This window comes from Denticeps clupeoides, chromosome 12 (genome assembly GCF_900700375.1).
Source record: "Denticeps clupeoides chromosome 12, fDenClu1.1, whole genome shotgun sequence".
NCBI lineage: Eukaryota > Metazoa > Chordata > Actinopteri > Clupeiformes > Denticipitidae > Denticeps > Denticeps clupeoides.
The window spans coordinates 805,500-822,137 of NC_041718.1; the positions used below are offsets into that span (position 1 = coordinate 805,500).

Sequence of the window (16,638 nt, forward strand, 5' to 3'; positions counted from 1 at the left end):
TAGAATATACTGGACAGAATCAAAATTGACATCCCAAAAACAAAAATTGTCAATTTATGAGCACCCAGGAGATCGTTCAGTTTTTGACAGTTTTTACTGACAGAATTAACGTGAACTCAGCCAATTACATTTAGTTAATTAAGACGCAACCAAAGTATCGCTCTCTTTTTTTAAAACAAGATCTGAACGCTGCTGTTTCAGATGAAGGAAACAGATAAGAGCTATACATGTTCAGCAATCCTGAGCAGAAATGAACACATTCTTGGGTGGGTTGGCACAAAGATGTCATTCAAATTGCTGAGAATGAATGTGCATTGGAGACAATTGTGTGTCTTGGGAGAAGGGACAAAAGCAAGTCTCCCTCATGGGCACTGTTATAAGGTGACATTGGTGGGTTTTGACACAAGAGATGAGGGCGGATGCCCAGTTCGACTTAACAGGCATTTATAATTTCACAATTATTATTTTTTTTACATCATGATTGCATGGGTACTGATCGGTTTTCTATTTCCCATTTGCGGGAAGTAAAGGCCGTAGAGGGAGGGGGCGGCAGAAGATTCTCTGACTGGCTGGAGAGGCTTTTAATAATCAGCTCACAATATAAAACATGACACTTAAGTAGCTCCTTATTCGAATGATCAGTTCCACCCTAAAAGCTGCTCAGTATGCTGCAATATCGTATTGCATCTGTAGGTGGTATAGTTCAGCGAGGCTGACAGCCAGGTAATCTGTTTCAGAAATAAAGAACATTTTAAATCTGTATATGATTATGATCTCTGTGCCCACTGAAAATTCTCAGCTATTAGAAATGGTTTTATGAGTTACCTGTCCGGCAGAACACTTCTCACTGAAAATTTCACATGGGAACTGTGCACTGGATTGATGAATTAGATTTTCTTACAGTTTAAAACCTGCCGATGTACCTGCTGCTAGGGTAAAGTCTCAAACATGTCAAAAGGTGAGGGGGGAGGGGACAGGGTGATTCCAAATACTGCATATTTCATTAATAATATTGTCAATCCAAGGTCATTGTCACCATTTTTCCTGGGTTGTGCGAAATTGCAGAAAGAAACAAGACACTTCAGTGTGTGTCAGTTTAAATTGTGATGGAGGATGGGTGTTAATTTGAACAGATCAAAGCCCCAAATATGTTTATCTGGTTAAATTCAGTATGGCTCCGAGAACAGGTTTTATAATAAAATGTGTTAATATATAATTCTTAATATAAATATTATTTATTTTCCTGTGTGTGTGGAGGGTGGGGAAACAAACAGGCTAAAACCGCCCCTGGTGGTAGAGATCATTGGTTTGAGCTGAAATTTCAGGGAGAAACAACTATAGCCCCTGTAAAGTGCTGGGTGTTAACATCCCCTTCCACAGCTGTCAATGGAGATCTTTCCCAAACATGCACAAAAGGATCATCGCCTGAACTCAAAAATGTGCTTGACAGGGCTGAAAATGATCCTCAGCCTATAGGATTAGGTGGCAGCTTTACGAGAGTGGCACATAATTGCCATGGGCCAGGGGGAAAGTACAATAGTGGGGTGTGTATTTGGGGGTCACGCTTGCACAACATTCCAAAAGGGCTTGGGAGACCCTTTCCGTCAGGGTCCTCGTCTTTCCTGAGATCTCTGGAAACCCTACAGATTACACAGTTGTTCAAGTACCAATAAACAGGCTAGTTTGCATTTCAAGGTGTTTTTCTAAGAGTCTAGATGCCTTGTGTGTGTGTGTGTGTGTGTGATGGCTATAGCAATAATGCACCCTTCATAGAGAAACCTATTTCAAGGTGCCGGGAAAGCATGGAATAAGATTTGAGAACTACTGTAAGGAAGAGGTCACATGCTGTTGGACACTAGCAGGGATATTGAATGGGTCTGACACTGTGAGTAATGCAGAGAAATTGCTGTTTACCTTGACTGTAGTGCTTGAGTCCACCACCTCGATCGGCACCCGCATTTGGAACACTCGTCCCACCACTGCTGAGGAGTCTGGGAAGCCGGAGGGCTGCACTGCTGCAGCCACGGCCTCCATCGCCATGGTTGCCTCCTGGAGCTCGGACAGCACAGAGGAGCGCATCGACGCCTCCAGATGACCCACTTCGTCCAGCACCTGCGGCCAGGCGCCGTGCACCCTCCCCAGCAGAAAGAGAACTACAGCCAGCACGGGTGTAGTCCTGCCCGGCCACAGAGCGGGCATGGGCCCCTTCCCTGGCTGTGTCCGTTTATTGAGCATTTTTCTTTCAGGTTGCTCTCTCACACACAGCAATGAGGGTGTCCTGTCACAGGGGGCAACATACACCCCAGGTAAAGTCAAAAGAATGTAAAAATCCTCTCCTCTTCCAGTCCTCTCTTCAGCGCCTCAAAACCCCGCTGTTAGGGCTGTGGCGTCTGAAACCTGTCAGAGAAAAAGTGGTATTCGTTAGAGCACGGGAAATGTTGACAAGGCTGCTTAATTATGGAAGACTTTTTATTTTGGAATTTTTTACTTCTCAAACACAGGAGCACAGCTTTAATCTTTTTTTTTTTATAAATACAGCCGGTAAGCAGCTATATACGCATGAGCCAGCATGGGCCGAGAGCCACTGGTGAAATGTGTTTGGACAGAGGTCAGCCCTCCATGACCAGCTCGATTCTGCACTCCAGGGGGATGGGGGTTGAATGCATGCCTGGCCTATTGTTCGGGCCAGGGTGGTAAAAACCCAACCCCGGGCTTTGTTTCATTATTCATACAAGGATTTTTTCAGGAGACGGGGAAAAAACCAAAAACTAAAAGACAGGGGTGGAGGTTGGGGGAGGTGTGTGGAGTTGCCAGATTCACACAACGCCGCTGATTTCCCCCAGGTGCACCATGAGACCCTCTCTTGGGCCGACTTCTGTGGATGAGACCAAAAAAAAAAAAAAAAAAGAGCACGACTGAAAGGCTTCGCTCTCACTGTCCCCGGAGACAACAGTCCCTGGCGAGCAGAGACGCCAACTCCTTCAGAAGAGCCTCCAACAACAATTACATCTCCTCTACGTCCCCAGGGCTTCTGCAGCCGCTCCGCTCGCCTTGGGCAAAAATGGCTGTTGATCAAACTGAGAATGATCAATGGCATTCGTGTTTTCTTCTGACCTGCAACTAGAATTCTGGACACACACTTCTGTATCTTCAAAAAGACCAGCTGACTTGGCCAAAATATTATATATATATATATATATATACACACACACACACACACAGCTTATTAAACAAACAAACACACAAACCACACACACACACACAGTTTTTGAAAGGCATAATAATTACAGCTGGACAAGCACTACAGAAGTGCTGTTGGCAAATTATTCTGGCACGTGTAACATGAACCTTGCACAAGACTCCAGGTTTTCCATGTTCTGTACATGTTGTTTCAACCTGTTCTTTAATAAATCACCCAGGAGTCTCTGATTGTTGTTAATGTCCACCGTGGAATAGAAATGTAAGAAAGAAAAGTCACACGAAAACAAAATAGTGAGACCCAGACTACCCCACACCCCAGAGAGCCTGGGTCATTTTGCATTAATGCAGAACCGTGGTACTGACTCTGCTCTCTGGTTGGATTGTCCAGAATAGTTGACCGGTAGGGTTTGAGCACCGACACCAACAGTGGACCTTTCCCCAATCCCTGGCTCCCAGTCCCTATTCAGCTTCAACAATAGGCCTGATGGAGCTGGCATTGCTGGAATGAAAGGAGTTCTGAACCATCTCCGGTCCTGGATAAAGAGTCCTTTCAGGGCTCAAGGCAGTCAGAGCTTTTCAAAATAAAATGGGGAAAAAAAGAAGAAGTGATTGTTGTGGGGGTGCATTCCTCATTTCCCCTTCCCCTCCAATCATCTACATAGGACCTTGTCTGAGGGCCACCAGAAGAGAGATCAGAGTGCTGCGAGAGCCACAGGAAACTGTAATGACACAAGCCTTTGAATGAGACCCAGACGCTCAGTCAAGGTTGCAAAAAAGATAAAAAAAAAATACAAAAAAACGTGGGTTTTATAGGGGTAGTAGTAACCTACACACTTAAAGCAGATGAGCAGAAACCCCACCTACTACCACTGAGTCCCTAAGCAAGACACTTAACCCTGAGTGTCTCCAGTGGGACTGTCCCTGCAACTACTGATTGTAAGGCGCTCTGAAAAAGGGTGTCTGATAAATGCTGTAAATATATCGCCTGCGGCTAAAAATAAAAAAATGACGACAGAAACACAAAACCCGCCTGGTCTTTATTTGGACAGCTTAGCCTAGTTGTACTCTGCACTTGTGGCTCTATATAGACCAGCCATAAATTATTAGTTAAATGCAGCTGTATTATCGAAACGATCAAAATAAAATAAGCTGTATGTAAAAATAAAGGCTTTACAATTTGATCGTAAAGCAGAGACAGCATGCCATCCCAAGAATGGGTACAAACAACACCTGCGCACGCTCCAGCCATTTCAGATGCGAGAGGTGGTGTCAGCCAGATCAAAGATTCAGTCATCGTGGCTGCACATTAAAACACTCCATCCTGGCCATGGCGCAACGGCAACCAAGGCTGCAAAAACATAAATAATTTTACAGAATAGATCCCTGAATGGGACATTTACAGGGATGATTTCAAAATGTTACATTAACTTTATTTCATAAAACACTAAAACTCCTGCAATAAGTCTGGATGTTCTCAGCACTCAAAGTAATATTAATCACCCGTTATGTCCGCCTTGCTACAGTATACCATGTGTTATATCCATAGTAAACAAATAAGGCAGCAGAAAATGTTGAAGGTGAGATGTGCATCATGTGCATCATGTCTGGTACTCCTGGTGTCTTTGTGGTTTTGCTACAAATTATAAATCTGACTTTTCACAGCCATGCAATATTCATGGCCTCAAAAAACATGACAGGGACTGACCAAATGCTATAAAGAAAGAGTGCTCTATACATTTCAGTAAAATGTTTTGTTCTGGCATTTCACATGATCCATAAATATTTTGTCATTATAATCAGACAAATCTTTCAATAATTGATGTACTCTTTTAGAAACGGCTCCCTGAACGAACAGACAGAGCTTACAGGAATTCCAGGGTCACCATGCTCCTATTTTGGCATCTTGCCACTGATAGTCAGGGTGATTAAGGGTCACCTTACGGCGCCAGTGTGAAGCTTTCCCCAGTATTATGGTCTCTCTGAAACCCGACAGTAGGGCTCACGCCCACCCTTCCCTGGTTCTTCTGTTAATAGCAACAGCAGGGCAGATTGCCAAGCGGACAGTCATGTTCCCACTGGTTTCAAGCACAGGAAAAAATAAAAAAAATCCACCCCAAACACACATGAATGTTCAACACACGGTGGAGTACATGGATTGCTCAAAGTAAAAAAAAAAAAGCTAATAACTGGGGAACTGTAGGCCCATTTACAAAATATATTACAGAATCAATTTATCTAACTTTAATGGAATGAAAGTCCAATATCAGTGGATCAATATGGGCACTACAAATAAACTTACATACAATAAAATTTCATCTCCTTCTGTAACCACCCCCACGCCCCGTTTGAAGCTTCTTTGTTTTAAAAGAAACCCACATGTCGTCTCATGGTGAACATAACTGGGAGGTTATTAGGGCAGGATGCACAAACAGACCAGATCAGCAGATTTGAAACAGGAATAGCACCTCCACAACTGAAAAGGAAATTAGGACATAAACGTCTGAACGTGTTCATGTTAGATACCATGCTTAAATACGAAAATCAAGGAGAATGGAGGGAGCGCTTCAGCAACAAATTGAAAGAGGAGAGCTTTAAGCTTCTTAAGTGGCTTTTTAATTTGGAGTCTAGAATAAAGAATCACAGGGAAACCAGAGTGGGGAACAGTGCTTCTATCACAAATGCACAGGAAAAGAAAAACATGTTAGTCAACGTCATTGCTGTCCTGTACAGAATCGCAAAAAAATAAAAAGGTGCTTCTCGAAATACAAGTGGTCACAAAGGAAAAACTGTCATGTTTGATTCCTTCTAGCAATGTTACCTATGCAATTTCTCAATCTCAAGTCCGTTTTTATACATAAACTTTTTCCTGAAGACTTCCACATGAGAATAACCGTGCCAAAGCGCTACAGAATTATGGCCTGGACACAAGTACACAAGCCGCTAAACCCAGCATCAATAGACAAGAAGAAGAGAAGACAGACCACCAACAACTCACTCCACGCCACAAAGACAGGGCCAGACAGCTGGGAGCGCTTGGAGGGAGGTGACAGCGACAGCTGGCCAACCCCAGCAGGTGCCACAGGCATGGAGATAGGAGGACCGAAGAAGACACGTCCTCCTCAACTTACGCAACAGTTCAGACCAAGCCTAGGTGTCGAGTTCTGCTTCAGTTCGACAGAGTCTACTCTGGATACCAGCTTGGCCAGTGAGAGACAGGCTGGACACATGGAAATAACATCGCTGTCTCTTGTCTCACTTCCTTATCACCAACGGAGCTATTAATAAACAGGTTCCCCTACCCCAACCTAGCCCTACCCCGTCTACTCCACATATCAGGAGAAAAATAGTTCTCACTGCAAGGTCACAGCAGAAACCCCAGGCTCCAGTTCATACCATACCTTCACTGTAACAGTAAGATAAAGCTGCAGGATGTGCTTTATTAATTTCTTTCATAAGACTAAACAGCACGAATAAAAAAATGCCTTTACACCATCAAGGACAAAGAGACAAACAAGGACTGTCCCTCCATTTCTGAGGTCATGAGTGAAGCCTCCAGACCACCAACCACTCAGAAAGGCCTTCAGCGGGACTGAATTAGCACAGCTGGTGCAGGCTAAGCGAATGATCCAATTACACTTGGACAAGAACTCACGCGGAGGAGGAAATGGGGGACCAGGGTGTTGACAGAAGGGACAGTTCGATCTTGAGAAGTGAGGGAGTTTTAGAAAATGATCGCATGCAGCAACAGATGACAATGGCACTCACATCCCACTCAGTCTGAGGAAGCCTCAAGTGGGCCAGCCAAGGGCAGGTTCTGCTACTGATAAGCAAAAGTGTGTGTGTGTGTGTGTGTGTGTGTGTGTGTGTGCGCGCGTCTTTGAATGAATGAAGCTGCAGTATGGAGCTTGGAAGCAGAGGGAGGATAATGCAGTAGCTGGATACTCTTTCAATGCATGATCCAGGAACTTTGGCACAATTGTAATACTATATATTCATATGCATGCGCGCACACACACACACAGACCCACACACACTTTTGCTTGAGTCATACAGTATCCAAATACATGGTGAAATGGTGAAAGAAAACTGATTTATTACCAATTCGATATGTAGCAACCATATTGCTAGCTTGGCAATTGCGGGTTAAAATCCCAAAGCACTGCTGCTGAGGTCCTTGATCAAGGTACCGAATGCAGCACACCAAAGTGCAAATCCTGCACAAACCTCTGCAGATTTTACTGAAAATAAATTGGCACGTTGTGATGTATTGAACGTCAACCAATAAAACCAGAGTGTTGAAACCAAGATGGAGCTTGATTATAGCAGTGCTTATAAGTTGATTAATAAAATCACTATAAACCATAATCTAACTGCAAGGAAATAGAACAATGTCGCCTGCTGTAGGTCTGCCAGGTGCATGTTGAATGTTGCTTGTTGTTGAAAGTGTAGAAATACTATGTGATATTATCTGGTGGGATTGTGAGGGTGGTGCACAGTAATGACTAACCCCGGCTTTGAGCTGAACCTCACAACAAGAATTACATGGCAATTTCATGGCTCTGGATGGCTGGTTTTACTGTTCGGCCTGAAAGCAAAAGCACAAGCAACAAAAGAGCCAAGGGTATTAAGTCAGTAGTCGGTAAATTCTCTTCATGCAGAAAATGCTGTTGAAAAAATCTTGCAGATAAAATTTAAGTATACTAAGGTAGCACGGGGAAAAAATCAGATGGCTTCAGAGCCTGCGCATCACTGCCAAATGCAGGAGCACATCTGCCAGCCCAGTGGTCAACTGCTGTCAACCAAACAGACAAAATAAAGCGACCAAAGGGCAAGCCAACAGTGTCCAAGACCGGGGCTTCAACAAAAAGCCCCTGGAGAAGCGGCAGTCTAACCACGCCTAGAGGCGTCAGAGACCGGCCCGCTTACAACAATGGGCAGAGTTCAAACAAGCTGCTGGGAAACGGCCAGCCGTGTCATACAGCTCAAAGGAATGGGGGACAGCGCACAGATGAAAACATTTTGGTTATTAAATTCGGTATTCCAAAATATTCCAAAGATTTATGGGAGGGAAGACGTTTTTGACGGGCAGAACTGTAGAAAAAGCATCTCGGGAAGAAACAACTGGCCAGAAGAATGGCCTGATGGTGACAGAACAAAAACCGTGCACCGGGCATTGCCCAAAACTGCCCAGCTGAGACCAGCCTTACACAAATATGATATATGTAGTGATGGAGTTGTGCAGTCACTCAATATTTGCTCCCCTAAAAATATTGGGGTCAATTTTTCAGAGATTATGGCCAACGCTCTGGAAAACACCAATAGCTCTTTTATAACTGCCTGGATTACAATGGCCAGATTCTCCCAATATGCTTTCAACTCTGGTTCCTGTGTGTTTTTTGGGCTACAAGGTGGCAGAATGTTGAGAAATGTGCTCTGACATTTACATGTGGGTTTCACATAGACTTAACCGACCCGTCTAACCATCTGTGCACACAAAAAGAAAAAAAAAAGACGGGGGATGGGGGATGGGGGGGTTGGGGGTGCTGGGGTTCCTTTGCTACATCAAGGTTTCCGGCACAGAGCACACTGTCCTGTTCACATTTAAACACGCAGACCACATGGTAACAAACTGCAAGAAAAAAAAAAAAAAAAAAGGAATGGCCTCGTTCCCCTTTTCAGTAGTTTACCAGGTCAGTGCGTTCAGAGATAGAAAGCCAGGTGTCAAATTTTCACTGTTTGCCTGCACCAAACACACATGCTCCCCCATCCTCCCTCACAGCCGGTCAAACGTATCTGTAGCAGACATCTTGTCACCTCAGGGTCGTGTGAAAACAGCACGGCAGAGGATGTTGGTAAGAGGTTTGTTCAGTAATTGGGCTAACCATGCTCATCTACCAATCCTCCCACCACTAAAATAAAAAAATAATATAAAAAAACAGAATTCAGGAAGACAAAATCTCAGAAACGTCGGAAAACACCACAAAGCGATGCTCCTGCCATACCGTGCACTCCCAATGGTAACCATACTGGTAAGTCCAGACTGACCACAGTCAAACCATCCAGGAGACAGATTGGTTCAAAAGGCAAACTGATTGAGAACCGCAATCTTTCCATTACCTGTGCTTAAAGGAGGGATTTGGGAGAAGTGGTTCACTTTCGGTGTTAAAAAGTCAAAGGTTACTTTCATGACAATGAGAGAGAAGGGTACCCATAATTCAACATAATTCCCGGTCTGATATTCCACGCGCAACGCACTGCAGCGACGAGGGCTGCATAGGTCAGTGGCATTCGAGGAAAATTAAATTGACGGATTTTAAATTCGCCAAGAGTGGACTTGGCCGAGCGCACGGATGGAATTTTAAGTGGCTGAAGGAGACGCGCTCGCCTTCAGACGACACGCATGTCTCCCAAACTGCATTGCTGATTGCAGCTGCCAATCAATTCACATAAAAAAAGGATACAAATATTCTTCTAAAGACTAAAGAACCCAAACCATGCCAGGCTGGGTAAATACTTACTCTACCTCTACAGGAGCCAATATAATTAGGATCCTCCTTAAAAAGAGATTTATTTTTACTACGAAGCTTAGAATAGATCAGTACTTTTCCACAGCTTTTATAGCTTTTCCACAGGAGCCCTCTGGACTATTTCCAGTGTAGTACATTGCAACAAATGGTGAAAGAGCTTTGAATTCAGCCGACTGGTTAATAAGTAACAGGTCTGGCCTGTACTTAAAAAGTGAGAACCACTTCAAGTCGGCTTAACAATTAACCCACTTCGGCCCACTGCAGGCAGGAGTGTGGCAAGGTAACCTCATTAGAAAGTGTTGGCATTCTGTAAACATGGACTTTTTATTGGAGAAAAAGTTCAAACACCACCAAAAGACTTGCTGCCAAATCCCCCCCACCCACCTGCCATCTTCTCTAATGTTCGTTAAGATCGTAAGTAATTGCAAGTGGGCTCTCTAGCTCTCTCTCTATTTGACCAAGTCACTGAGCCAAATCAGCCAACACCATACAATCCCCCTGATAAAACATGGGCTGCTCTGTTCAGACATCAGCACCTCAACACTCTTCTGTGAAAACAGAAACTGGTGCAATTTGTGGAAAAGGTCAAAGGGCATCTTAAAATCTCCACCTGCTGCTTGGTTATGCATTTACTGGAGCCTGCCAAGAATATCAAGTGGAGAGGGATTCAAGAAGATCCTCGACTTCGACGTACAAGGACAGGAATGTGGCATTAATCTCAGCCAAATATCCGCAACAGAAATAGAGCACCATACAGAAAACGCAATGTCCTCAGGCAACCACACTCACTTTTCAACACAGCAAGCAAGTGCCTTACGCCTTTAAGGTGCCGAGGCCTTGGCGACACCTAGGCCTTAACATCAAGGCTATTCCACCAACTTCCCATGCCCCATTAAGCTATCTCTAATGTGACTGGCAGAAGCAAGCATGCAAATCAGTTTTTTCCTCTCAGTAGCTCAGTGCAGGAGATTAATTACTGAAGACTATCTCCACATCTCCGGCTCTCTGAAGAAAAAAAAAAAGAGAGGATGCAATGCAGGAAGCTAAAGTCAAGGAAGCAACAAATACGCAGGCTACAGGAAGTAGAACTCTGCACATTATTCTGTTGAATTCAATAGACTTGGTGTAGTTCATTTATTACATTGCTTTTATTGGTATTTGATGAGGTTACAGTAGAAATAAAACCACACATGCACACAACCAGTTTTCACCTCAGAGCTCTAAACCAGGAGGTCGTTACTGTGTTACAACTACATTAACTTATTAACTTGTGTTAGTATTTAGGCTGTTAAAAGTTAACATCAACAGCTAAGCACAGCTTCCTGTGCAGACCTATGAGAAACATCTACATGATTTTTATGGCATTGTTTTGGTGAACAGATTGCCAAAAAGTAGCTTTTTAAGCCATGGCATGTCCAGCCTCAATGTTTCCCTGATGACCTTTATGAAGAACCAACACAAAAGACATCCATAGATTAGAGGCTGCATTGACTCTGGCTCACTGGGGACTAATTGTCCAGAACATTTGAAGCCAATTCTGCTAATGGTAACAGCACCCCGGGAAGATACGGCACCACCAAAGCGTCAATGAAAAATGCTGTACAAACATATGTTTCGTATACATTTCATTAACCCTTACACAGAGACATCTCAACCTTTATGGCAACTTAACAAGGATGCTTTATTTGGTCTTCCAGAAGGTCACATCCCAGCTTGTCCGTACTCATGCAGTCTGAATGGCATTGATTTTTCTCCCCGATGGAAGGCCTGCTTTTGAGGCGCCTCAAAAATGTCCACAGCAACAGTCCCATCTTTCACTGTGTAACAGCTGAGACTCCATGATGCTGCCACCTTGCTGGTTATTTACAGCAAATCTGGGTTAGAGCTGCGACTGAAGCGCGAACTACGATACCAAACAGAGGCTGAAACAGCTCTAACACGTCACACCAAAACAAACAGAAGGATCAGTGTATGTGTGCACAAGAGGCAGAGAGACAGACATGTAAGAGAGAGAGACAGACAGAAAGGGAGACATACAGAGAAAGGAGAGTGAGAAAAAGAGAGGCGGACAAAGACACAGAGACAGAGAGTAGGGCTGCATGGTATAAATGGAATGGGATATAAACATGATTATTCCGGCCTGCAGCAGAAATATCAGCGTCACCTGCGCGAAACCACGTCTACTTGCAGCACAAGCCATTAGTTTTGTGCGATAGAACAGTCCATAGCAGGGTTTTCCCAGATCCTTCAAAAGTTATCAATTCAAGTTACCAAAAAAAGGGCCTTAAATATGGTTTTAAAAGACAATTCATCCATAAATCTAGAGTATAAAGGTGTTAAAAATACTGCAGAGCCAATTAATAAAAAAGAAGCAACCATTCAATCTGTAAGTAATCTGCTGGTCCCTGCGCACTTCCGGGTTTACAAAGTGCACGTGTCTGTACCCAATCCGGACCACTGCAGGTGCGGAACCAAGCAAGCATGTGGTACCAATTGGGAAATTAGCAGGGTCCTAGCCTGTTTGGTGGCCTGTTCAAAAAAAATAAATAAAAAACTAAGAAAACTAAGATCTTGGAATCCTAGAGGGGCAGACAGGCACACATACAGAAAGAGTACACATAGAGCAAGAGAGTCAGACAGACGGGCAGAGACAGGCAGGCAAACGGACATATAGAGACACATGTACAGAGAGACCGAGAGCAGTGTTGACTGTACAGTACGTACATGCACACAAACCTTTTCACTGTGAAGTGAGAGACCTCAGTTGGTTCTCATGGCCACAGTCTAATCTCCAATCCAATCATGCCACCAGATTATGTGACTCATTACAAGAGGCGAGGACATGGAAGCGCGTTCCTGGGCTCACTTCACCTTCGCAACAGGACATGAGGCAAATCACCATCCTAAAAAGGTTCATGTACTCCATGAAAGAGACTGTTACAATGGCCTATACCCACAAAATAAATCAACATGAAGTTGCTATTAGTTAAGTGACAAATCTTCAAAGCCAGAAGATGAATATGTGCTGCAAATTCCAACTGGCATCATGTGAATTCAATTGAAAGGTCAAGCCTTCACATGGAGCTGGCCCCGCCCACAGGCCACCCAGAGAGAATTCCTCTTCCACCTACAAACAAGAATATGCTTGTAGTTTTTGCCATGTGGGGGAAAAAAAAGGTCAATCATAAACACGGCCAGTCAACTAAAGCAGCCATTACAAACAAGTCAAAAATATCACACCAGTTACAAACTGAAATACAATTTTCAGAAACAAAGCATGAAAAACACTATGCCAGAAGCCAAGAGCACCATACCACCACCGTACCATTATTTTAGTAATAACCATAAAACTATACAGACAAAAAGCAGACACAGATGAGCAGAATTAAACGTAAGGGTTTTTATAAACGTAACCCAATGCTGTAAAGCATGAACATTAAATTGATCTCAGTAATATTCACAAATAAAAAATCCATAATGATTATCTGATCAACCCTATTCAAAACATAATGCAGGACGATAAACATATATTCACACATAAATAAGGGAGAACAGTTCAAAGGCCTGACTAACCGTTAGGAGCTGAAGGTAAAACAGAGTACAAAAGGTTCCATACAGAGCCATTCAGAAATCGCTCAAATGCATTAATTCACCTAATGTTCCATTTGGCTAAATGGAAAAAAAGGGTTAATATCAAAATAATTCCAAAAGGCGTGATGCTTTCTCTGTTTTAGTGATAAATTGGTATTTGTAACATGTTAGCTACACTACTGGTATCACAATATAATTGAATCATTGATTTCTTTTTGCAAATCTAATGAACCTTTGAATCGATTCACGGTAAGAACATAATTCATACTAGACAGTGGCCCATTATTCTGCAATAATAAACAGAACATTGCTAACTTATTACATGCTTCTGGTAAATCTCAAAGATCGTGGGATGGAATGTGAGGGTTATTTAAAAAAAAAAAAAAAAACACCGCCATCAACGCGAAGCAATTTCAACTGCAATGGCTGGTGCATCAATGGGCTTCCATGCGAGTGAAAGGAAAGACGAGAAAGGCGAGCCGGAGGCGAGGTCTTCTCACTCCTCTCTTCTCCTTCCTTTCACTCGACGGGGGAAAACGTCTCCATGGAGCACAAGACGTGAGCTACATGATAAAAAGCCCGTCCATCACGGCCTAATTATAGCAAGTGAACAGCTCAGTAACTGCGCTATCAAGAGCGATTGCATCCGATTGTTGCCATCTTCCCTTTATAACAATGTAACTCTACACACACACACACACACACACGGCACAGGCATTCGTATGCGCCCTCTTTTTCGACTCCTAATTACCAAACCAGCCGCAGTCCACAGACTCAGTGCAGGGCTGGTGAGACTGGGACCATGCAGATGAAGTCATGTGTAATTAATATTTTAAAAAAATAATTAGAATCTCTATTGCTTCTGCGTCGGCTGCTGAAGTAGGCCAAATTGGCAAACGTTCGGTAACAGGACCACATTCACAAATACATTCACAGTGGTTGTGAGCAATTTAATTCCAATTTCTCACAACAGTGTGGTGGGCGATCGATTCATCAGCCTGTCGCGTTTGGAGCCCAAATTCTAGTGCGGTGACTCATAAAAGCTCAATAACTGCTGCCTAGCAGTAGATATTATTTATAAAAATAAATACGTGTATATCTATATATATCGCAGAACACCCCTCAGCGCCCCCATTCCCACATTACCGGGACCGTCACTCGGCCCTTTACATCCAACAGCCGTCGACCCGACACCTCCACCGCCAAAATTAGCCCGCCTGCCCGCCTCCCACCAGCAGGCTCCACGCAGTGCACCTGTCTGAGGAGGAGGAGGAGGAGGACGACGACGAAGGCTGAAACCACGGCTTACCTCGAGCATTACGGCCCGGCCCGGCCCGGCCCCCCCCTCCCTGCGCGATAATTCTCGCAAGAAAGGCGGCCGTCGAGAGCCGCTTCGGTCGAGTATCCAGCGAGAGAGGCGACAGAAGCTGCCCTGCCTCTCCTTCTCCTTCCCCGTCAGCTTTCTCCGCGTCTGCGGGCAGCGCTGCGCGGCGCAGCTCCAGACCCGGGCAGCCGAGCGCAGAGTTGTCGATGGTGGCGGAAAAGAAAGGTTTCAGAAGGGCAAAAGAGACACTAACCGTGGTGACATGGCCACTACTTATTCCTCCGCTCGTTCTTTACCAACGACGGTGATGGCGACGTGCGCCAGAGTCGGTTTTTCTTCGCAAGGTGCCCGTCCCGGGTCCCCGTCGTCGTCTTGATTCCTCCTTGAGACAACAGAGCGCCACTCAGCCGCTCAATTATTTTGCTCAGTTTTTATTCATGTGTATAAAAGCTGCATCCTCGCCCGGTAGCCCGCTGTCTTATCCGTTAATCCGCCGCCGCTAGCGCCCTGAGGAGCGGCGTTTGATTAGACGTCCTACTTGGGCTGTTTGCGATGGGTAAATAAAATGGGGGAAGAAAGAAAAGAAAATAAAAGAAAGCCAAGGACGGTCACATGACGCGATCGGCTGCCAAAAAGAAAGCCGTCCTCAGCTCTGCGTGGCGTACGGAGACATTACAGCGGCCGCGATAGATCCACTCCGTCACGTCGAGGGAAGATGCGGCTCCCCTGAAGTAAAGCCTGTCAGATGTGAATGGAGGGGAAGAAGCGGCCGGATTCCTTTCTGCTGGGGACTCCGCCCCCTACCGCCAGCCCGCCTCCACCTTCCCGGTAATCTGACACCAGCGCCGTCCATTCCGGCTCTTCTCACTGATCCGGATCTTTCCGATCGGTTCACATTCAGCCGCCAGATCTTTCCTGTCCTTCACAGAGCACTGCTTTGGTCGCATTTGGTTGGTTGGGCAGAGTGGTCTGAGCGCTGATGGTCTTCTGCTTTTTCTCTTGTTCGACATGATACTTGATGCTTCTCAAGCAGATGACTGGATGGATTGTATTTATTCTTTTACAGTTTCACTCACAAACTCAGGGCAGGGAGTCTGCCCTGCTAACATCCACCTACTTTTTTTTTCCTGCCATCCTCGCCTTTATCACACGTATGTGTCTCGCTGTTTGCACATCACACCTTGCACAGCAAACCTAACATCTAGTTGGAAAGCTTGCACCGTTTTGGCGTGTTAACAATGAAACATATGCAGAGGCTCTCTTGTAGCAACACGGAAAGGCACAATTGAATAATGTCAGTCCTGGACATAAAGGTTCCTGTTTGTGGATTAAGCCTAGTTCTACACTAAAAGCATGAAGAATTCCATGAACAGGAAACTGGCCCTTTACGTCCAGGACTGAGATTGATCAAACGGGAAAGTGACTCTTTGTGTTTGGGAGATTTTGTCATTTGTGCATCTAGACGTTATTGAGACTTTCACAGAGCATTATTACTCATTTCTGAGTGGGTAACTCTGTCTCAATAATACAACTGCACACCTTCAGATATATTGTCCACAACACTCATGATATTCTAGACAACTGTTCTACAATACATCAATTATATCAGAATAAATTGTACTGATATATTAGCAGTTTTGTGAACAACATAAAAGTTGAAGTCAGGCAGGACCACCGACTGCAGGCCATTTAATGAAAGCCATTACACTAATTGTGGTATCTGCAATCCATCTATGAGTATGAGTATTTTAACAAAGTATTGCGCCTGTTGGCCCATTACTGGTATCGTTATCAGTGCAACCTTACTCTTAATTCTATTTATGATTTTACTCTATGGTGTTTGCTAATTTGAGTAAAAGACAAGTCCCGCATATGAAATCAGCGATATTTGAACTACAAACATTTCTTTGTGCAAGAAAGGGCTAGCGCAGTTTCAATCTAATGTTGCTTCATTGATTAAACATTTAAGAATAATAAATGGACCATTCCATTAAG

At 44.2% G+C, this 16,638-nt stretch overlaps 1 protein-coding gene across 3 annotated transcripts in view; it reads right to left on the reverse strand.

Annotated features, from left to right (window-relative positions):
* The window catches only part of dag1 (dystroglycan 1), a 31,492-nt gene extending 16,072 nt beyond the window's left edge, over nucleotides 1-15,420 (reverse strand). Inside the window, exons 1-2 of one of the 3 annotated variants that reach the window (XM_028998417.1) lie at nucleotides 14,897-15,420; nucleotides 1,915-2,397 (exon numbers count right to left, since the gene is read on the reverse strand). In XM_028998417.1, the coding sequence (XP_028854250.1) occupies nucleotides 1,915-2,235 (321 nt within the window). In that variant the 5' untranslated portion in view covers nucleotides 2,236-2,397; nucleotides 14,897-15,420. Of the gene's footprint in view, nucleotides 1-1,914; nucleotides 2,398-7,708; nucleotides 7,724-14,628; nucleotides 14,818-14,896 lie in introns of those variants that run through there. The other 2 variants (XM_028998418.1, XM_028998419.1) reach the window with 2 other exon arrangements.
* Between the last annotated feature and the right edge of the window lie 1,218 nt (nucleotides 15,421-16,638).